At 43.6% G+C, this 24052-nt stretch overlaps 1 protein-coding gene across 3 annotated transcripts in view; it reads left to right on the top strand.

Annotated features, from left to right (window-relative positions):
• Nucleotides 1–349: 349 nt before the first annotated feature.
• HS6ST2 (heparan sulfate 6-O-sulfotransferase 2) overlaps nt 350–24052 on the top strand; it is a 393484-nt gene continuing 369781 nt past the window's right edge. For all 3 annotated transcript variants that reach the window (XM_058292088.1, XM_058292087.1, XM_058292086.1), the window contains exons 1-2: nt 350–1024; nt 1908–2426. In XM_058292088.1, the coding sequence (XP_058148071.1) occupies nt 597–1024; nt 1908–2426 (947 nt within the window). In that variant the 5' untranslated portion in view covers nt 350–596. The remainder of the gene's footprint in view (nt 1025–1907; nt 2427–24052) is intronic.

Below are 24052 nucleotides of genomic sequence, written 5' to 3'. Positions count from 1 at the left end.
TCTGCTGTATGACCTTGGGCACGTCCCTTCCCCTCTCTGGGCCTCACTTTCCTCATCCTCACATCACCTTTTTATTTAGATCGTCCCACTCAGGTGTAGTATCCGATCACATACCCTTTCATTCAGTAAACCTTACCAGAGCGAAGTCCTCCTGCCGGCGCCGGGCAGGGGGCTCGGGAGATTAAGCAACAAGAAGCTTGAAAACGAATCTAAGGCCCGAAAAAGCTCAAATTCGCGTTCTGTAATTGTTTTGGTCAGGCTCTCTCCTTCGTGCTGACTTACCTTTTCAGAAACCGCCCCCTGCCCGCCGCCACCGCCTCCCCCAACCCCCGCCATTTCCGTCGGGGGTGGGGGGGAAGGAAAGAAGCAAAGAGAGAGGGAAAAGATCCAGTTTGTATTGTGCTATTTAGGGGAGGTTGAAATTACAAGCCAGACGGGAGTGATGCGTTTACTGGAGTGACCTCCGTTCCCCAACACAGGGAAAACCCCCAAGTCCTCTGCCTGTGAAGTGGTTCCAGCTCTTGGGCGTGAGGCATTATTATATAAATTCAGGCTCGCTCCTGATCCTTAGTACCCTGAGTTGCCTGAAGGGGGGAATGGCACTGCCTGCGTGTGCAGCCCCGGCGCTCGGGCCGCCGCTGCAACCGGAGCGAGGAGCGCCCGCCCGCACCACCTGTCCCCGCCGGCATTCCAGAGGGGAGGCCGAATTGGCAGTGAGCCGGCTAGGGTTGGTCGCCGCCTCAGTCCTCGAGGGCCCTCCTAGGGGTGTGTCTCGTGGATTCAACTCTCGGCCGCTCCCGGACGAGCCCCTAAAGGCGTCTTCTTCCCTGGCGGGAGCCCCGCGCGCCCCGCTCTTCGCGCTGCTGCCCCGAGGCCGCCGCAGGCGGATGCACGACCTCAGGCGACGCTGGGACCTGGGCTCCCTCTGCCGGGCCCTGCTCACTAGGGGCCTGGCCGCCCTGGGCCACTCGCTAAAGCACGTGCTCGGTGCAGTTTTCTCCAAGATTTTCGGTCCCATGGCCAGGTACGTTCTAGGAGAAAGCGGGGCTCGCGTTCCCCGACTCGATCGCTCAGGGGCAGTGTGGGGAGGGAAGGCAGCCGCGAAGGGAGCGAAGGAGGCAAAGTTCCTGCCGGCCCGCGGCGGCCGGGTTTGGGGGCTCCAGGGGGCACGGCGCGTTATTTGGCCACTCGGCGGCCCCCTCGCCGCGGGTTCGCTGGCAGCTCAGCGTCTCCGCTTGCAAGTCGGGCTGCCGGCGGGGCTCCTTCCCCCAGGGGAACTCCGAAAGCCCGGCTCCGAGCTCACTCGAGGCGGCCTCCAGGGTGGGCAACTGGACACCGGCAAGAATAGGGCTTCGGGGCGCTTGGGGAGGGCGCCCGAGAGCCGGGTAGGCGGGGAGGTGGCCGTGTGAGCGCCAAGGGGGCTGGGGGCAGAAACGCCGGAGAAAGCCCGGTGGGCAAGGCGGGAAGGGGATGGGAGCCCGGGAGCCACAGAGAGTGGAGCGAGACGTGCGGGGACCCGAATCCGAGCGTGAGTTGGAGAGTGCGACCACGCGGGCAGGCGGGGTCCCGCGCGTCCGAAACCCGGCAAAGCAGCTCCGGGGGTGCTCCGGCGTGCAGGGTGGGGGGTGGGCGCAGGCGGCCCGCGGGAAGGAGTGTGTATGTGTGTGTGTGGGGGGGTGGCGTGGGTGGTGGTGGTGGTGCCGCAGAAGCCGCAGCGCTGAGCCTGTCGGGAAGGAAGGAAACCGGGAAGGGCGCCGCGCCGCCGCCGCCGCCGTGGTGGAGTACTCGGTGCGAAGGGGAGGGGGAAGGGGGCGCGACAGCGGCGCCAGGGGGAGGGGGCGGTGCGGACGCCTGGCGAGCGCGGGCTGAGCTGCGGGATTGACGTAACGAGCTTGGGTTTCCCCCAGCGTCGGGAACATGGATGAGAAATCCAACAAGCTGCTGCTGGCTTTGGTGATGCTCTTCCTATTTGCCGTGATCGTCCTCCAATACGTGTGCCCCGGCACAGAATGCCAGCTCCTCCGCCTGCAGGCGTTCAGCTCCCCGGTGCCGGACCCGTACCGCTCGGAGGATGAGAGTTCCGCCAGGTTCGTGCCCCGCTACAATTTCAGCCGCGGCGACCTCCTGCGCAAGGTAGACTTCGACATCAAGGGCGATGACCTGATCGTGTTCCTGCACATCCAGAAGACCGGGGGCACCACTTTCGGCCGCCACCTGGTGCGCAACATTCAGCTGGAGCAGCCATGCGAGTGCCGCGTGGGTCAGAAGAAATGCACTTGCCACCGGCCCGGTAAGCGGGAGACCTGGCTCTTCTCCAGATTCTCCACGGGCTGGAGCTGCGGGCTGCACGCCGACTGGACCGAGCTCACCAGCTGCGTGCCCGCCGTGGTGGACGGCAAGCGCGACGCCAAGCTGAGACCGTCCAGGTGAGTGTGCTCCCGGGCCCGGGCCGGCCGGGGGCGGGGGGCGGGGCAGGCGCGGCGGCCTCTAGCAGGGGACCCGGCGCGCACTTTGGCGCCGCGGTTGGGTTGGCGCCAGGCGCCCTGGCAGCCGCAGGAGGTCGGTCGGCACCGGCCCGGGGGCGGCGGGCTCCGCGGCTAGGAGTGCGTGCCGAAGGAGCGGCCCCGAACCAGCGCACGCGCGGCCGCCACCAGTGCGGGGCGCAGCACGCAGACCCCGCATCGGAGCGCCGGAAAAAGGCGCGCGCTGTGTGCGCGTCCCTTGCCCTTCTTTTGCCTTCGCCTCTCTCTTTGCTGCGCCGCGCCCGGGTTCCAAAGCCTCCTGGCCATGCTCTCTTCCTGCTTCCCGCGCCCGCATTCTCCCCCACCCCTCTTTTCTCGCAGCCTTTCTTTCTCTCGCTTTCTCTCCCCTCACTCCCTTCCCCCGCGCTCCTGATCTTGTCCGCTCCTGGCCGCTTGCTCTTTCCTCCTTCCTCCTCTATTTCCCTCTTCCGCTTTTCTCCTGGCTTCTCTGCCTCTCTCCGGCTGACTTTTCTCGCCTTTCCCCTCCTACTCCCAGCACCCTCCTTCGATTCAACTCTCTTGGGGTTAGTGGGTGTCCCTCTGTCTCTGTGTGGGGACATCCCAGGAAAGCTGGGGGTGCCCGGCTTGCATCCCTCACCACCAGCTGCACGCGAGGTCTCCGCGGCGCATTGCTGGTGCGAGCGGGGCACCTCGTGGACCGAGGGGCAGGCTGGGCGGACTGGAGAGACTGCATTTGTTGGATCACTGTCCTGGACCTAAGTGGGGATCAGCTGTCTTGCCTGATTTACAGATACCTAGGCCAGATTGCGAGTCACCGCCAGACCAGCTATTGCAAGGCCAGGGTTTATGCGGAGAACGCTGGTTTTTGAATAGCCGGTAGCTAGTTGCTCTTGAAGCTAGGACATTTTCCTCCATTCAGCTGCAGTGTCCCTCTGCTGGAGGCCTTCGTGTAATGTAAAGGAGGTGGGGGCTAGAGGTCTGTTTGTTGGGGTGCAGTTACTCCAATCAGGGCTCCTGTTTTATGAAAGAATCCCTAAAACAAAACTGGGCTGGGGCTGGAAAGCCAGGGAGTGGAAATGGGGAGACTAGTTGTCAGGGGTCTCTGGGCACGTAGGGACATGGCCGGGCTCCCAGCCTCTTGTGGGGGTGATGCCTGGGGCCCTCGGGGCTGCTGCAGGGACTGTCCCCCTGGACTCCAGCACTCCACGTGTGTGGCACTAGGTACCCTGGACAAGGTGGCCTTTGTGGGTGGCTCTTGGAACTCAACAGCCTGTGCAGTTTCTTATGTCCAGCCATAGACGAATGGTGCCCTCCGACTTTTGGTAACCATTGAGATTTAAAGGAAATATCCCCCTTGACTTTCCCACACTTTCCCCTCCGTCCATTTTCCTGTCCTCTCTTCTGGTAGGATCTGTTGAGCTTTCATTTGTCTTCTTTTCAGCACTACCAGCTTCCCCCCCCCCCCCCCCCATTCCAAGAGAACCTTTGCCTCAAGAAGGAGGGCACCTCATTCCATTGTGAGGATTCTGTAAAAGTCCTTGTCACAACAAGGTTCTGCTGTTTTGGAAGCTCCCAAATAATTTGGCCATACAGAAAATAAATCATTCTTGCTGAGGGACCTTGTAGGTTTAGAAAGGGGTAGTGATAGAAAAAATGATCTTTTGGACAAAAATACAATTCTGCAGCCATGCTAGTGACAGAGCAATAGAAATAAGGTCTTGGCCACCAGGGAAGCCACAGCCTTCCCTGGAGTCCCATAGGATCAGTGTGCCTTTACAGATCTTCTTGAACATGGAGGTCAGGGTGTGATGTGGTCTGTAAACACATTATTACGTGGTCTGGATGATGGATTATGGTGGCTGCTGTCCTCTGGCAGATTTCTTCAGGTTGTTTCCTTAAAACAACCAGAACCTTTCAGAATGGAAGGGTCCAGCCGCTCAGATTGTCCCTAGTTGAGGCCAAATTATTTGAAATAAAATGGGATTTTCTTGGTCACAAAACAGGGTGATACCACAGTGCCATCTAGTCTGATCAAACAAGAACCACTGTTTTAAAGAAAAGTCAGTTAGTGGGCCTTAAAGAGTTTGCAACGATATAACAAAATTTGCCAGAGAAACTCATTTCTACCTCAAGGGTACTTTTTTGTTTCATTAATTCCTGCTCACCTCCAGACATCTTCCTCCTGAAGACTAGTGGTAGCCTGAGGTTTCCAGAATTCCCCAAGAGGCCGGCAAATCCCTGCTTGCAGGACCAGTTCTGTGAGTTCTGGTCATCTGTATGAGCATACGTGTGTGAGAGTGAGAGAGTATATGTGTATACAGTTGGGTACACTAATGTGTTTGTATTTGGTGGGGGAGTGTGTGTGAACATTTCCAGGCCCAGACAGTTGTGCTGGAAGTAATGTGGGATCGTGAGGGACTGGTGGCAGGAGATGAGAGCCAGGCTTTGGGAATTCCATCAAAGAGCAGCCTTTCTGCAAGGCACCAGCCAGTAGTCTCTGTGCTGTGCTTGAACTGAGGGGAACAGCAGCTCTGCCTGCCTGCCTGGGAGTCCAGGCACCTGGGCCTTGGTTCCAGGCCAGCCATGAACCAGCTGTGTGACTTTGGACCAGTGCCTGCCTCAAGAGGGCTTTCCAGTTTAAGACTAGCTTTCACATCCCTTTATCCCTGAGAATTTCTCTGTAAATTTGCACTCACCTTGAGAGGAGGGCAGAGTGGGCCTAAGTATCCCCATTGATCAGATGAGAATGAGGCCCTAAGAGGCTGAGGGACTTTCCCAAGGTCATTGAGCTCTTTTGTGATTCAGCAAGGATCTGATTCCAGTTCTGTAACCCCAGGCCTGGCCCTGTTGATGGCCCCTTGGGTTTTTGTGAGGACTAAATGAGGACATGCGTGGAAGGTATTGATCACCAAGTGAGCTAATAAATGTTAGTTAATATTGTTATCAACCACACCATCGCTGTCCTCACCAGTAATTTTGCACAGTGGAGTGTAGAATTGGGTGAGAATCAGCTCTTTTCTACTTTCTTGAATCTTTCTGCTCACTTGGAGTCAGTGTGGTGGCAGAGGGCAGAGGGGCCTCCGATCTCCATGTTCATAATTCCTGCAAAGCTGGGCAGATGGGGGAGGAGGGAGGCCTGGTGGATAAGCAGCATTAGGAGACCGGAGCAGGGAGGAGGGAGAAGTACAGCCATCCATCCACATTTGGGGGAGGAGGGGCGGGCATGAGCAGGAGATGCCTTCATGGCTGTTAGCCAAGCCCCCTGAATCCTGCTCCCAGGGGTAGATTTGAGAAGCTGCACTGCTTAGTGGATGGTAAAGTGCTTGGGGGATATTTAACTGCTGAGTAGGAGACTGTGATCACGTTGCCGGGAGAGGACAAAGAGAGTGCTTGGCTGGCAAAAGGCTCAAGATATTCATTAAGAACAGAATTTTTTTAAAAAACAAAAAACCAAAACAGCAACTGCGTTTCATGTATTTGTCTGCCAATATGTTGTGGGGGTTAGAGAAGGGTCCTGCTCTTTTTTTGGAATTTCTAAGAACATTTTTGAAAATTTATCAAAATATTGTTGCTCAGCAGCTGTTAAAACCTCCAAATCCCGCAGGCTTTTCTCAAGCCAAATTCCGTCTGTTTGGTAGCCCAGTGCTAGGGTACAACTTGGTCTGTAGGAGGAGTTTAGAATCGGACTGAAAGAAATTGCACTGGCTTCATTCTCCTTCACCAGGATCCATGGTGGCTGACATTTCTACAACTGTTTAAGTCATAAAACATTGCTATTGAAAGAATCCGATCATCATCCTTTTGCACCCAAGTCGTTTAGCGTCTTTATATTTTCCAGCAGCTATACTGTAGGGTAGTTAATTGTCATCTAAAGCCCTGGAGGATATCATGAAAAAGGCTGAAAGGTGTTTGAATGGAGAAAAGCTTTCTCATTTCTTCCATTTCCTTTTAAACAGTGGCTCTAATCTGAAAGGGTAAGAACTATATTGTGCAAGTGTCCTATGATGCCTTGTGTGCCCAGCCACCCACTCTTTCCCTTTCTTGATTTGCAGTGAAGCAGGATTACCTGGTGGGCTTTTGGTACAGGATGAGGCAGTGAGTGGATGGACCATTGGGGTCAGCAGTGCTATCCCTGGGGTCCTCAGGCCATCAGTTGGATGGGTGCTCACTGGGATAGCTTTGATTAGCTGATGGTGCATTTCTGCAGCTTTCTTTAATGAGAGCTCTTGTACCCTCCTACCTATTTCCCAGGAGTGGGGAGGAATATGTAATGGTCACATTTATAGGCCTTCAGCAGTGTTTAAAGCATCATCATCTGGATGGCAGAAACGTTGCTGGAGTCCCGACAAAGTGCTGAGAGCTCCAGGTAGTATAACAGGCTACTCAGAATTAGTGTTTCTTAATAATAATTCTTCATTAGTACTCTTCGGTGGTAATTAAAATGTCAGAGCTTGTCTTTTATGTATGTCTGTAGTCAACGTAGGTTACATGAAATGATATTAAAAGAATAGTCATTCCTTCTTTGACTCAGTTACTTAACAAAATTATATGAATTACCCAATATATTCCAGGGAAGACAAACCATCATTTCTCTCGCTAATCTTCCAATACTACAGAATATTTTGGTATTTAAACTGTTTGGTAAAGAAGATGAATTTTGTTTGAGAACAATTTGGAAATCAATGTCTTTCAAATGCCGTATATTTACTAAAAACAAAACAAAACAAAACAAAAACCCAGAATATTATGACTGTTTATGTCACAGTTTAGGTCAAATCAACAAACTTGGTGGTGTAACTATCATATTCTCAATACACTGCTAGCATTTGGAGGAGATTAGAGGCAAAGCAAAACCCAAAGCCAAAGTCACTCTTTTCAGCCTTGAGTCATTAAAGATTAGAGTATAATGTACAGAACTTTGCAGTGTAGACTCCCTGAGTGGGAGGAACTATATGACTGGGGCCATGTTCTCCCCCTCATTGTCCTGCTCTGTAAAATGGGAAATTTAGAGATCTCTCTAAGGCCCTTTTCTTTCTAAAGTATGAGGAATAGGCCAGAAAACAGGGACATCTTTTTGGGAAGATCTCTGGGTTCTATTTAGGAGAAAGGAGGCATTGAGGATGGGCATGGCATCTTCATGGCATTGTTTGTTCTAGCAGCCTCACCTATCCTGGTCTGGCCAGTACTGAGAAGGATCATGCTTGGGGAAGGATTGGCAGTTGGGATGGGTTCTGATTGTGGCGGACCTGGAATGGTAATGAGGCACTTGAACGCCAGTGAATATGAGGAGATCTTAGATGGAAGGAATGTGGAAAACACAAAGGTAAATGAAACTTGGAATCCATTTAAAGGTACCCCCCGAATTTCTAGTCTGGAGTGGAGGTGGTCCCGTTGATGGAAATGGACAGGCCAAGAAATGGATCCAGTTTGAGCTGGAGGGACCAGTAAAGGATTTAGTCTATCTTTCTTGGCCTTCCAGTCTGGGTGCTTATATGAAGGTGGGAACTGTGTCCCTGGGGCAGGTTAGAGCTTAGTTGTATATGTGGAAACTGCTTCATACTTGGTGTTATTGTTTAGCTCATAGCTGCAGTTCACATGTGGGACTCTTGGGCAAGGAAAGGATGTTTGAATAAAGGAAAAGATTGACAGTTATGATTACATAAAAATGAGAAATGATCATTTGTCAAAAAATAGCCGAAATGAAAAGGCACATATCAAACTGGGGAAAGTATTCACAACAAATACAACAGACAAAAGGCTGACATCTTTCCTGTATAGAGAACTCCTAGGAATTGACTGGAAAAACAAAAACATGCACAGTTTACAATACAGCTAGTTTCCAGACGTGGAAAAATGTTGTCTCCCTGATACAAAAGAAATGCAAAATTAAACAGTAACAGGAAACTCTATTTTGACTAATTAACCACTACTAGTGTGTGTGTGTATGTGTGTAATATATATAAGAAATAAACACACACCACCACCACCAAACAAAAAAGGATAGAATTCAGTGCTGGCAAGGGTGTGACAATGCAATCATTCTTATACATTATTGGTGGGAATGTAAGTGATCCCTTTGGAAATAAATTATATGATATAAATTGAGAGACTTAAAATGCATATTTTATCCCCAGATTTGTTTTCTGGGGTTTTACTGAAACCGATAATTCTATGCATGTGTTTCATGCATTCACACCATCATTTATTTATTTTTTCATTTATACTACAGATATTGGGTATCCTCCATACACTAGGCACTGTTGTAGAGGCTGGGGATGCGGTGAGAGGAATCAGACAGATGTGGCAATTGCCCTCGTGGAGCTTACCGTACAGTCAGAAAGATAGACATGAAACAGATAATTAAAAATGTGAGACATGCCATTGAAGAACAATACAGGGCACTCTGAGAAGACATACTGGGATAATTTGTAAAACCAACAAATTGGAAACAATCTGAATATTTTTATAGAGAACGGTTCAAGAAATCCCAAGAAATACTACAAAGCCATTAAAATGTCCTATTATAGAGTATACAAATGTGCTAGTGATTTAAGGCTATCGGTAAAAGAGAAAGAACATTGTGGGACCCAGTATGAGTACAACTATTTTTAAAAAAGAAGGAGAGAAGTAGCTTTTTACTTCCTAGAGGATCTAAAAGACAAATACATAAAATGTAATGATAAATCAAACATGAGGGGAGTGGGTGTAGCTCAGTGGTTGAATTCCTGCTTCCCATGTACAAGGTGTCGGGTTCAATCTCTGGTAACTTGTCCTCCTCAAAACAAAACAAAACAAAAAACATCCCCCCCCAAAAAAAACCAAATGAGATGGTTACAGTTGGGAAGCGGACTTGGCCCAGTGGTTAGGGCGTCCGTCTACCACATGGGAGGTCCGTGGTTCAAACCCTGGGCCTCCTTGACCCGTGTGGAGCTGGCCCATGCGCAGTGCTGATGCGCGCAAGGAGTGCCCTGCCACGCAGGAGTGTCACCCACGTAGGGGAGCCCCACGTGCAAGGAGTGCGCCCCGTAAGGAGAGCCGCCCAGTGCGAAAGAAAGTTCAGCCTGCCCAGGAATGGAGCTGCACACACGGAGAGCTGATGCAGCAAGATGACGCAACAAAAAGAAACACAGAATCCCGTGCTGCTGACAACGACAGAAGCGGACAAAGAAGAACATGCAGCAAATAGACACAGAGAACAGACAACTGGAGCGGAGGGCAGGGGAAGGGGAGAGAAATAAATAAATAAATAAATCTTTAAAAAAAAAAGGATGTTTAATTTAAACCCCATGGTAACTACAATTATTACTGAAGACTATGCAAACTCATAGAGATGGAAAGTAGAATACAAGTTATCAGGTTTGGTAGGCAGGGCCAATAAAGAATGAGTGTAGGGTTTCCCTTGGGGTTAAGGGCAAGTTCTAATAATGGATGGTGGTGTGGGTACTGCAACATTCTGAATGTGATTAATCCCCCTGAATGGTATGCTTGGGATGGTTTGCGATGGGAAGATTTATGTTGTATATATGCTTCCATAATTAAAAAAAAAAGAAACTAAAGAGAGAATGACAGTTAAATACAGGACATAACTCTGGATGGGATCTAAAAATGGAGGAGAAAAGGCTCAAAAGGACGTTTTTCGGACACAGGAAAAAGTTGGAATATAGCATGTAAGCTTTATGTAAATGTTACATTTCTTCACTTGATAAGTGCATTTATGGTGATTACGAGAGTATTCTTATTTGTAGGAAACGTACATGGAAGTAGTGTATGTTCAGGGAGTATGATGTGTGCAAGCTGCTCTCAAATGTCCTGAAGAAAGATAGATGGATGGATGGATAGATAGATAGATAGAGAGATAGATAGATAGATAGATAGGTGAAAGAGAGTGACACAAGTTGGCAAAATGTTAAATTTGGTGCATGTGAGTGTCTGGGGGTGTGGGGTGGGCCTTTGGGGGTTTGGATTTCTCTCTGTGGAGTTTATTTTGTTTTTTCAACTGTCTTGCGTTTGAAATTATTTCAAAATAAAAGGTTAAAGGGAAACAAATGTGGCTCCAAATAATAGAGCTTCCGCCTACCATATGGGAGGACCTGTGTTTGATCCCTGGCGCCTCCTGGTGAAAAAGAAGAAGAGAAAGTGTGCTCGCACGAGTGCCCGCATGGTGAGCCAGTGCCCTGTGCAAATGAGTCATGCAGCAAGATGATGATGCATCAAAAAAAAAAAAAAAAAAAAAAGAGAGAGAGAGACAAGGGGAGAATCAAGGTGAGGCACAGCAGAAACCAGGAACTGAGGTGGCACAATTGACAGGGAACCTCTCTCCCTATCAGGAGTCCTCAGGATCGAATCCCGGTGAATCCTAGAGGGAGAAAATGAGAAGAGAAAACAACACAGACAGCAAAAATGGCAGGGCAGAAGGAGGGGAAGGGGTCGGAATAAATAAATAAATCTTTTTTAAAAAGGTTAAAAAAGGTAGCTATCAACTGTTAAATGGATAGGCAAAATTTGGTACATCTGTACAATGGAATATTACTAAGCTGTAAAAGAAATGACATATCTGACATATGCTACAACATGGATGAACTTTGAAAACCTGCTAAGTAGAAGAAACCAGGCACGAAAGACCACACACTGTGTGATTCCACTTATTTGAAATGTCCAGAATTGGCAGCTCCATAGAGACAGAAAATAAGTTAGTGGTTGCCTAAGGCCAGGGGTGGTGGTGAGGAAGTGGGAGGAGAAGAGGGTGAAGGCTAAAAGTTACAGGGTTTCTCTTTGGAGTAATGAAATGTTCTAAAGTTGGTTGTGGTGATAGTTGTACAACCCCGTGAATAAACTAAAAATCATTGGATTGTATACTTCAAATGGGTAACATGTATGGTATGTCCCAATAAAGCTGTTATTAAAAAAGAAAAAAGAGAAAGACAAATCCCTCCCTGCCACCCCCCTCCACGTCCGCCAAATCTAAACAAAAAAGAAAAAGTCTGGAAGAAAAAGTATCAGTTTATTAATGGACCTATTAGTGAGTATTTACTTTTTCTGCTTTTATCAAAGTTTTGGGTTTCCTTTATGAATATAGATTACTTTTAAAATAAAAATAAACAATAGCATTAAAAAAAATGTTGTTTGACCATGGCTGTGATAAAATACCCTCAGGTTTACTTTTTGGTTCCAAAGACGGTGACTGGTTATTTTGTTAGCCTCTGCATATCCTTGGAGTCCTTAAGGAGCAAAGCAGCCTCAGTCAAATAAACCTTCAGACTTGTATCTCTATCTACTGATTTTTCTGATGATAGCCTATTATGTTCCCACAGAAGCCATGGGACTCCAGTAGAAAGAAGTGGGGAGTAAATTGCCATTGTAGCTTCTTTTAAATTTTTTTTTATTTTTAAAGATGCCTTAGATTACATAAATATTACATTAAAAAATATAGGGGATTCCCATATACCTCACCCTTCCTCCTCCCACACTTTCCCACTTTAACAGCATTCCTCATTAGTGTGGTGCATTTGCTACAATTGACGAACACATATTGAAGTATTGCCACTAACCGTGGACTATACTTTCCATTGTAGTTTACACTTCGTCCTACACACAAAAAAAATTAAATAGGATGGAAAATTAATAGTATGCCCAGTTGGAAATATAAGTTGTGGGAGTGGGGTGGGTGGGGTGGGATTAGTTAAGTCAAATTTCTATATTGGTCCTGCCTTCTTAGGCTCAGACACCATTTGACTCCATTATCTGTGTAGTCACATATGTGGCACTCAAAGGAGTGTGTGCCTGCATATTCCCAGCAGAAGGCAAACTGGGCCTGCCTTCAGAAACAGGCAGTAGGCCTGAAAATACTTTGCTCCTCTCAGCTTCCTCATTTTTGTTCCCCTTTGATTTACTTTTCCTGCATTTTGGTGGGGGGCGATGATGTCCCTATGCATTTGCTTATGGCAAGTGACTGTGTATAGTTGACTTGGGATATGGGAACAAGAAAGGAATTTGTGGGCAAATGTGAAGAGAAGCAAAGACAAATCTGGGAGCTAAAGGGAACCGTTGCCACTTGTTTGTACATTAATGCAGAGAAATTAACATAAGGCTCCTTTGCCTAAAATGAACAAATCTCCTCTGTTCTTTTCTGCTCCTTATCAACAAGTCCAGATAATTCCTATATAGTTAGAGTCAGTATGAAGGTACCGTTTGGTGTTCTTTTTGATTTTAGCCTTTCTTGACATATGTGTCCTATGGATTTCTCATCTCACATTTCTAATTTGTACTGATTACATAATATTTTTGCTGGTTGTTACACTATGGTTCATTTCACCATCCACTGATTATTACAAATTTAGTTGCTTCCATGTTTTTGTTATTATGAGCTGCTTTGTACCAAGAGCATGTTTTTTCATTTTGATTTTTTTTCTTTTATATTACCAAAAGTGGGATGCTGGGTCAAGGAGCATGAATACCTTGCATAGCGTATTGCCAAATTGTTCTCTGGAATGGCAGTGCTAATTTACGGTGCCATCAGCAACACATATTTGTACCTATTTCCCTATAGCCTAGCCAACACTGGGTTTTTATTGTTTGTATTGCGATAACATGTATATAACATAAAATTTATCCTTTTCACTGTTTTTTGAATTGGATTTTTCTTATTAAAGATGTTGTTGGTTTATAGCAAAATCATGCAGAAAATATAGTTCCCGTGTACCCCCCGACATGCAGTTTTCCCTATTATTAGTGAAGTCTCTTTGTTACAATTAATGAAGTAGGGTTCACTGATTGTGTTGTACAGTTTATTGTCTTTGAAAATTTTATTCTAACATATTTATGACCTAATATTTCCCTTTTAACCACATTCAAATATATAATTCAGTGCTGTCAATTACATTCACTATGTTGTGTTACCATCACCACCATCCATTTTCAAAACTTTTCCATGACCCCAAACTGAAACTGTGTACCAAATGAGCATTAATTCCTCATTTCCTATACCCACCTATGCCCAAGATAACTGTATTCTAGTTTCTGATTCTTTGACTTTGCTTATTATAATTTCATATCAGTGAGATCATACAATATTTGTCCTTTTGTGCCTGACTTATTTCACTCAACATGATGTCTTCAAGGTTCATTCATTTCTTTTTTTTTAAAATATGTTTTTTAAGATTCATTTTTATTTACTTTATTTTTCTTTTTTTTAAGATTTATTTATTTATTTACTTATCTCCCCTCCCCCCCACTCTGGTTGTCTGTTCTCTGTGTCTGTTTGCTGCATCTTCTTTGTCTGTTTCTGTCATTGTCAGTGGCACAGGAATCTGTGTTTCTTTTTGTTGCGTCATCTTGTTGTGTCAGCTCTCCGCGTGTGCGGCACCATTCCTGGACAGGCTGCACTTTATTTTGTGCTGGGCGGCTCTCCTTACGGGGTGCAATCCTTGAGCTTGGGGCTCCCCTATGCCGGGACACTCCTGTGTGGCACGGCACTCCCTGCGCACATCAGCACTGCGCCTGGGCCAGCTCCACACAGGTCAAGGAGGTCCGGGGTTTGAACCGTGGCCCTCCCATGTGGTAGACGGATGCCCTAACCACTGGGCTAAGTCCACCACCTACTTTATTTTTCTTTACTTAGCCCCCCACTTTCTCCAGATAGTTCATTCATCTGTCTGCTCATTGTTTGCTCACCTTCTCCAGGAGGTACCAGGGACTGAAACTGGGACCTCCCACATGAGAGGGGAGTGCCCAGTGGACTGAGCCACATCCGCTCCCTGTGGACTGCGGCATCTGCTGAATTGTGGTGGCCTCTGCTTGTTGTGGTGGGGGATGGAGTCTAGGTCTTTTGCGGCAGGGGTGGCCTCTAGCTCTGTTGCTGCAGAGGATGGAGTATAACTCTCTTGTGGCGGCATCTAGGTCTCTTGTGGCAGGAGGCGGCATCTGCTTGTCTTGTTTTAGGAGGCACTGGGACCTGAACCTGGGACCTCCCATGTGGTAGGCAAATGCCTTAGTAGTTGAGCCACATCCACTTCTCTTTTATATGTTTTTCAAGATTTCATTATTTATTTATTTGTTGCTATCTGCTCTCTGTGTCCATTTGCTGTGTGCTCTCTGTGTCCATTCATCTTCTCTTTAGGAGGCACCGGGAACCGGACCTGGGATCTCCCATGTGGGAAAGAGGTGCTCATTCGCTTGAGCCACCTCAACTCCCTGGTTTGTTGTATCTGTCATTGTCTTTGATCTTTGTGTCTCTTTGTTGCATCATCTTGTTGTGTCAGTTGCCGCATCAGCCCTTTGCACCAGCTCGCTTTCTTGCTTGTCTTCTGCAGGAGGCACCTGGGGCCTTCTGTGTGGTAGGCAGGAACTCAATTTCTTAAACCACATCTGCTTCCCTCATTCATTTCTTTTGAATATATGTATAGATCAGCTTTTGTTTATCTATACATCATTGAATGGACACTTCCATCTTTTAGCAATTGTAAATGATGCTGTTATAAACATCGTTGTTCAAACAAATATCAGTTTCAGCCCCTGCCTTCCATTCTTTTGGGTATATACCTGGAAGTGGGATTGCCAGGTCACAAGGTAATTCTATACTTAACTTTCTGAGGAACCTCCAAATGATCTTTGCCACCAACAAAATGAGCAAATGTCACTATTTCTCCACATCTTCCCCAGCCCTTGTTATTTTCCTTTTTTTTGTTTGTTTGTTAATAACAACCGTTACAGAGGGTGTGAATCCGTGTCTCATTGTGGTTTTGATTTGCATTTTCCTAATGGCTAATATTGTGGAGCATATTTTCATGTGCTTTTTGGCCATTTGTATATTTGGAGAAATGTCTATTGAAGTCTTTTTCCCATTTTTTTAAAACTGGTTTTCTCTTTCTTGTTTGGTTATAGGATTTCTTTATATATTCTGGATCTTATGCCCTTATCAGATATGTGATTTCTAAGTATTTTCTGTCATTTTGTAAGTTGTCTTTTTACTTTCAAGGTGAAGTACTTTCATTCACAAAAGTTTTTAATTTTGATGAAATCCCATTTATCTTTTTTTTTCATTTGTAGTTGTGTTTTTGTTATCATATCTAAGAATCCATTGTTGTAAACAAGGTCCTAATGATACTGTTCCATGTTTTTTTCTAAGACTTTTATGGCTTTTACTTAGGATGTTGGTACACTTTGAGTTATTATTTGTATATGGTGTGAGGAAGGGGCTCATTTATATCTTTTGCATGTGAATATGTAGTTTTCCCAATGGTAGTGGATTTGGCAACCTTGTTGAAAATCAGTTGGCTGTAGGTGTGAGGGTTTATCATTGGACTCTGAATCCTATTCCATTGGTCTTTATGTCTGTTCTTATGCCAGTATTATAGTCCTTTGTTTACTTTAGCTTTGTAGTAATTTTGAAATTAGGTTGTGTTAGTCATCTTTGTTCTTTTTCAGGATTGTTTTGGTTTTTTAGGGCCCCTTGCAATTCCATATGAATTTAAGGATTGGGTTTTCCATTTCTGAAACAAAGGCACCTAGCATTTTGATCAGGATTGCATTGAATTTATAGATCACTTTGGCTAGCATTTATTTCTTAACAATATTAAGTGTTCTCATCCATGAATGTGGGATGTCTTTCCATGTATTTAGGTCTTAAATTTCTTTCAGCAACATTTTGTAGTTTTCAGTGTACAAGTCTTTCACATGCTTGGTTAAATTTATTTGTAGATATTTTATTCTTTTAAGGTGCTATTGTAAATATGATTGTTGATTTCTTTAGCAGATTGTACATTGCTTGTGTATAGCAACACAAGTAACTTTTGCTTGTGGATCTTGTACACTGCCACTTTGCTGAATTTGTTTTTTAGCTCTAATAGCTTTCTTGTGGATTTTTTTGGGATTTTCCAGGTATAGAATTTTGTCATCTGCAAATAAAGTTTTACTTCTTCCTTTCCAATTTGGATACATTTTATTTCTTTCTCTTGCATAACGGCTCTGGCTAGAACTTCCAGTACCGTGCTGAATGACAGTGGTAAAAGCTACCCTCCTTGTTTTGTTTTGTTCCTGACATTAGGGGGAAAGCTTTCAGTCTTTCATCATTGAGTATGATGTTAGCTGGGGTTTTTATGCTATTTATCATGTTCAGGATGTTCCCATCTATTCCTATTTTCCTGAATGTTTTTGTCAAGAAATTGTGTCCTGGAATTTGTCAAGTGCTGTTTTGTATCAATTTGAAAGGGTCATGTGTTTTTTTTCCTTTATTCTGTTAATGTGGTGTGTTACATTGATTCATTTTCTTATGTTGAGACATCCTTGCATTATACACACTTGTGGTCATGTTGTATAATTCTTTTAATGTATGGTTGTATTTGGCTTGCTAGTGTTTTGTTGAGGACTTTGCAGATATGTTCATAAGGGTATTCATCTAATTTTCTTCTAATACCTTCACCTAGCTTTGTCATCAGAATACAAAGGCCTTATACAGTAAGTTCAGAAGTGCTCCCTACACCTCTTAAGTGCATTGGGAGAGTTTGAAAAAGATTGGAGCTAATTTTCTTTAAATGTTTGGTGGAATTCACTGGTAAAACCATATGGCCCTGGAGTTTTCTTGGTTAGGAGTTTTTTTTTATTTTAATTTTGATTACTAATTCAATCTCTTTATTTGTTGAGATTTTAAATTTTTTCTTGAGTCAGTTTACTTAATTTGTCTGTAGGAATTTGTTTATTTCATCTAGGTTATCTAATTAGTTGATGTACAATTATTTCTTAACACTTTTTTTTGTTAACGTTAATAGATCATACAGAATATTACATTAAAAAAGAAACGTAAGAGGTTCCCACGTAACCTACTCCCCACCCCCCACCCCAATCTTTTTTGTAAATTGTATTTTTTTGAAGATACATACATCACAAAAAATGTTACATTAAAAAAAACATAAGAGGTTCCCATATACCCCCCAGGCCACCACCCCACTCCTCCCACACCAACAACCTCCCCCATCATTGTGGCACACTCATTGCACTTGGCGAACACGTTTTGGAGCACTGCTGCACCACATGGATAATAATTTACCCTGTAGTTCACAATCTCCCCCAGTCCATTCAGTGGGTTATGGCAGGATATATCATGTCCAGCATCTGACCCTGCAGTATCATTTAGGACAATTCCAAGTCCCAAAAATGCCCCCACATCACATCTCTTCTTCCCTCTCCCTGCCCTCAGCAACTACCGTGGCCACTTTCTCCACATCAGTGGTACAATTTTTTCTGTTACTAGTCACAATAGTTTTATAGTAGAATATCAGTAAGTCCACTCTAGTCCATATTTTATTCCTCCATTCTGTGGACCCTGGGATGGTGATGTCCACTCCACCTCTAGATCAAGAGGGGGCTTAGATTCCACATGGATGATGAATGCAGTTCTTCTGCTTGCAGTTGTAGGCACTCTCAGTTCCCTGGTGTGGTGGTTGACCATCTTCACCTCCCTGTTAGGCCAACGAACCAGAGAGTAGGAGCTGCAACTCTGCTGAGGCTCAGGGCCCAGCTGGCACATGGACAGTCCAGAGATTCAAGTCTCCTGAGTATACACCATCCCTATCACCAACCACAGGTTCAGTAAAAGTGACAGAAGAGACATGTATAGGATGGTCTTATCTGAGTCCAGCTCCATCACACTCAGGAACTCAAACTCCAAAGTAGGGCCAACTGACATGGCACTGAACTCCAGAGCCACCTGCCATGACCATAGAACCTGTGGGTCTCTGTAGCCCTCAGGAGCACCAGTACCTGGGGTTGTATCTACTTTGGCTGTTTCTGGGGTCCTCCCGAGGCATGCGTAAGTGCGACCCTCTGATGACCTCCCGACTCTTTTTTGAAGCCTCTTAGCCATATAAACTCATTTGTCTTTGCCATTTCCCCCTTTTATTCAAGGTCAAAAAGCAGTTTTTAATACATCATTGTACATGTAGGCTGAGATATTAATTGTTGTACCATTATTAAAAATATTTTCTTACAATCCATTTTATTTCTATAAGATCAGTACTAATGTCCCCACTTTCATTTCTTATTTATTTGTGTCTTCTGTTTTCTCATTTCAGTTTAGATAAAGTTTTGTCAAATCGTTGGCTTTACTATCTTTGATTTTTTAAAAAGAGATTTATTTATTTATTTATTTATTTATTTATTTATTTATTTATTTCCCCCCTTCCCCTCCTCCTGCCCTGTTTTTTTTTTTTCCCTGTGTTGTCTTCTCAATTTCTCTCCTTTAGGATCACTGAGATTCTATCCTGGAGACCTCTGATGGGGAGATATTTTCCCTGTCAGTTTGCCACCTCAGTTCCTGGTTTCTGCTGTGCTTCACCTTGACTCTCCCTTGTCTCTCTCTTTGATGCATCATCATCTTGCTGTGTGAGTCACTTGCACGGGCACTCGTTCACCACGTGGGCAGTTGCTTGGGCACTCATGCAGTCACTGGCTTGCCACATGGGTATACTTTTTCTTCTTTTTCACCAGGAGGCCCCAGGGATCAAACCCAGGTCCTCCCATATGGTAGGGGGAAGCTCTATCACTCGAGCTACAACTGCTTCCCTCTTTGATTTTTTGATATAGTTGAAGGAGTTTCCCGGAAAAGTTAAATATTCATGAAATTAAACATTTTTAAATATATTGATATTTATGCTTTAACTTTTTCCCCCCATAAATGGTTGGTTGATTTCCTTTGACCATTTATCTGGAGTGGCATGGACACTGAAATATTTAGAAAATCATACTCAAGGTGACAATAAGTATTAATAGTTAGGGGTCAAGATGCAAAGGTGCTTGATTCAGAAACTTGCATAGTTCATGAGAATCCATTACCCTGTGCTCTGTTTTGGATTTTGTTTTGATTTGATTAGCGTTTGGTCCTGGGTACTTCCTAAAATCAAAAATCAAACAGCAAGCAAAACACAAAAAAACCAATTCAGTGGAACTGATGAGGTCCAGTGGTTGAGTGCTGTCTTCCCAGATATGAGGTACCTGGTTCAATTAAAAGAATGAATGAATGAATAGATGAAAGAATAGAGCCGTTTGTGTTTATTAGACATATATATATTGCAGGTTTTAAGATGTTTTGTCAGTATACCTCAACCTTGGTGAAGTTTATTACAGTATTTATGAAACTATGGTGGTCCCCCAAGATGATAACACTTTAATTTTAATAGTATCCTCCTTAGCTAAGTCTCTGGGCAGTTATAGATCTGATGCAATTGGTCTAGTCTTAAACTCCAAAGTTATAAGTAGAAACTGGGGAGAATTTTCCTTGCCCTGAATCCTTACCCCAACCCCAAGTTCTGCCTTCTTATCTGAAGTTTTCACTTAAAAAAAAAAGAATTTAGGGTCAAAAATTAGAAGCAGTTCATCTGGTCCACAAGCAAATTCAGTAAGTGTTTAGGGAGGTATCCCTAAGGCATGGGGGTTATATTTTGTAAATGACCTGTTTTCTGTCATTGACTTAGTATTTCTGAGATGTTCTTTTTGTACGAAAGGTTGATGCCGCCCCCTCCTCAGGTTTATTCTGTTCAGCCAAACATCCAAGAGAGCCTAGAATTTGAATCTTCATGATCCTTTTTCCTAGTCAGCTGACGGTCTGGCCACAAAAATGAAATAAAGGGCTATAATTCTAATGATCTATACCTGAGGGCTCAGATCATTTAACATACATGTTGCCCTCATCTGGAAAAGAAGGGGAATCCGCTCTGTTTGGCACTGCCCTGTCCTAGAGTGGTATCATTTCATAAGAGCATTGCCTCGTTAACCATAAAGCAAGTGGATTAGAACACATCATTCCCCAACTATTCTGGATATCTGAGGGGCTACAGTGAAATACATAATCCTATTGTTGAAACTCCGTCGAAACTATGCCATAGGTACAAGTTATTTAGACTGTGTGAAGAACATGCTTCACAAATGAAAACTAACATCGTTATTCCCTGACAAAAAAAAATGAGGTATTTAGTTGAGTTTATTGAAAATTGGTATGTATGGGAATTTTTCTCCATCCATTACATCATAATGCATAGTACACTTAATGGTATATGTTGCCTGAAACTATGCCATGGTATGCTTGGAGAAATATTTTTCTTATCTTTAGTAAAATATTTATTGGCAAAAGAGCTTTTGTAATTTTATTAGGTATTGGAATTTGCAGTTTATTCAGTTGGTCTTATTGCATCCCATTTGTTATTTCTGCTATTTTGCCTCTAAGAACATTCTCAAATACTTTGACACATTTCAGAGCATTACACTAAATAAATCCTCTTGCACATTCCACTGTGCTTTTTCTGTAATATTATAAATATTCAAATATTGGAACACATGCAAATTGAAAATAAAATTCAGTACCTGCAAATTTTGCATAAATTCATATTTATAACTTAGCAATAGTTTTGAACTTGTTATCTTATGATATAAATGTAGCATGGCAATTGCCAATAAATATATATTTCTGATTAAACTGTGGACTCTTCACTCCCAGTTTAAGCTTCAATTCTGAGTTTTAGTATCAGAGAATAATTTGCCCTTCATTTACTCTGAATTGTCAAGGACCATGTTCTTTTCTGATGTAAATATCTGAAGAAGAACTTCTTATTTAGTTGGATTGCTTTTTAAATTTTACTAGCAGTGATGCCCCAGTGAGCCTAAGAGAATTGCTCTGTTTCTTGTGAAGTGTTTAGTCCTAATGAATCACTTCCATGCACTTTTCTGAAGGAATACAGAGCAATTGAGATGTGGAGTGTATTAATTTACATCAAATGGATTATGCCTGTGTGCATCATTCTTTGCATTAATTGTCTTTCTCCCATTACTATACTAATAAAGACAAATCTTCAGTTTGGTATTAGTTCCAGTTCATGCATGGAGATTACTGCACTTTTGCTCACTTCCTATAGAATAGTGAATGCAAGCAATGAGTGTTTAGAAATTCATTATGGTGACCAGGTTAAAGCAGGATAACCCAGAGATAGCTTCAAAAGGCCCTTTGTTTATGGAAACCAACTCCTCAGTTATTATAATAAATTAAAATTGTGAAAACTCATAGGTTAAAAGTGATCATAATGGATGAAGATATTCAATTCAGCTATATATTTGTATATAAAAGGCAAAGCTAAAACGTAATGACACAGAAAGGACTGAAATAGATATACTTTGAAAACACCAGAAGGAAACCGATATAACTAAATTAATATCAGATAAGATAGACTTTAATACAGAAAGCATTGTTGGGTATACACTAGATCATTGCTTAGTGATAAATGTTTATTTCATCAGGGAGTTATAACGATTATAAATTTTTTGTACTTAATTTTCATGGTTTTGAAATATATAAAGCAAATGGTGAAAAGTATAAGGAAAAAAATTGTGAAATCTGACCTCCTTTGACAATCGATAGATAGAATAGACATTATAGAAGATTTGTACAACATGATTAATAAGTTCAATCTAATGGTTATCTATTTATCTATCAGCCTACCTACCTACCTACCTACGTACCTACCTACATGTCATCAATTAGAAGAATACACATTCTTTTCCAGCACACAAGCACATATGGAAGGAACACTTTTGAAAATAGATCATGTACTAAGCCATAAAGCTAGTCTTGAAAAACTTCAATGAATAAATATCTTATGGATCACACTACCTAACCATATACAGCTTAATTATTGGACATTGTGACCTAATTAAAGCTAGTTTACCCTGAGATATTAGTTTAATCATGGCAGTTAACTTACTGTAGGGATGCTAAATGAATCCTGTAAGGAGTGAACCCTTCAGTTCTTTCAGATGATCTAGAATCAGCTAAGAAAATAGTCCTAGAGCTTTACAGTATAATGCTATATAATGCAGAGAATTCACGAGTCTTGCACTGAAAGAGGGATTTCATAGATGGTCTTGTCTAGTGGTTTTCAAACTGGGATGTGAAATTCATGCTCTCTTTTTACCCCGGCTTCAATCAGAGCAGTTCTGCTTTTATTTGCTTCACATAGTGGAGTTCCACGTGCAATTTCATATGTGAAAAAGTGTACTGTGGCTAAAAAATAAAAGTTGACATATTTAGAGTAAATTTTTGTATATGTTGTCTGGCAGGGGTCTAACTTGATCCTTTTGTATGAGGATATACAGTTTGTCCAGCAACATTTGTTGAAGAAATCATTCTTCTCCCATTTAATGTACTTGGTACCCATATAATAAATCAGTTGTCCGTAGGGTGTAGGTTTATTTATGAACTCTCATTTCCATCCCTGTAGTCCACATGTCTATCTTATGCCAGTACCACACTCTTTGGATTTCTGTGGCTTTTTAGTCAATTTTGAAATCAGGAGATATTGAGACAGACAACTTTGTTCTTTCTTTGCAATATTGATTTAGCTATTTGGGGCCCTTTGCAATTTGATTTCATTTGTATAAAATACCTGGAAGAAATAAACTTCAGAGAGACAGATGAAGGTTTATGGGCAACCAGGGGAAGGGGGTGGGGTAGAAAGAGGAGTTATAGCTTAAAGGGTAAGTCATTTCTGTTTGAGGTGATGAAAAGGAGGAGTAATAGATGTTGGTGATGGTATCACACTATTAAGACTATAATTAATACTACTGAGTTGTACGCTTGACTGTGGTTACAGTGGGAAATTCTGTGTTCTGTATAGGGTACTAAAATAAAAAGTCAAATCAAAAAGGTTGAAAACAAGTCTTCTAGGTCAACTGCTCATTTTACAGATTTCAAAACTGGAGTACAGAGGGAAGTATCCTGCTCAAGGTCAGACAGTTGATTAGGGGATGGGCCAGGAGTCAAACACCTAAACACCACCTGCCAGTGTTCTTCCAACTAACAATAACTGCCTTCAAAAGTGGAAGTGGTGGTGGTGGTTGTGGGGTGAGTGTGACCACCTTTTTCCAGGACCACTGAGTGAAATAGTCTGATTCATTTAGTCAATTGACCATTTAACTGAATTGACCGTTCTGTGGCTATGGGTATATATAGTGTTAAAACATAGTCTTAATCCCCCATTTTGAGCCTCATGGTGCTGACCAGAATCCCTGTCTGTCCCTCCTTTTTTTCTTTCTTGCAGGCCCAAAGGATCTGGCAGAGATCTCATCATTGATTCTCCCTTTTTGTGTCCTACTTTCTGATGGCTCTTGCCAAGGTGGTCCACAGTTTTCCAGATTATCACCCTCCTCTTCGCTCTCTTGGAAGCAAGTGTACATGCCCCATTTAGTACTAAATACTAGTAACTACAGGAAAACATATGAAGTATAATGAGAGCAGCAAACAATGGGGAAGTTAGAGTCTTACAGGGTACTGTTTAGAGCATTAGTGATGCTTGCCGCCCCTTTTCATTTGGTTGTCATAGAAGCTGGGGATAGATCATGGACTTGGAATCACATAAATATGGGTGCAAATCTGCAATGGTGCACTTATTGGCAGTGTGGTCTTGGGCCAGGTACTCACATCTGTGGGATGCAGGTTTCCCCTTGGATTATGGGGCCAATGATGCCTATCTTTCAGGATTCTTTTGAAGATTATATAAGCCTAAATCTTCAGGTTTACAAGAAGAAACTACTTG

This window comes from Dasypus novemcinctus, chromosome X, assembly GCF_030445035.2.
Source record: "Dasypus novemcinctus isolate mDasNov1 chromosome X, mDasNov1.1.hap2, whole genome shotgun sequence".
Classification (NCBI taxonomy): domain Eukaryota; kingdom Metazoa; phylum Chordata; class Mammalia; order Cingulata; family Dasypodidae; genus Dasypus; species Dasypus novemcinctus.
The sequence above is the reverse complement of the archived record's forward strand: the minus strand, read 5'-3'. Positions and strand labels throughout refer to the sequence as shown.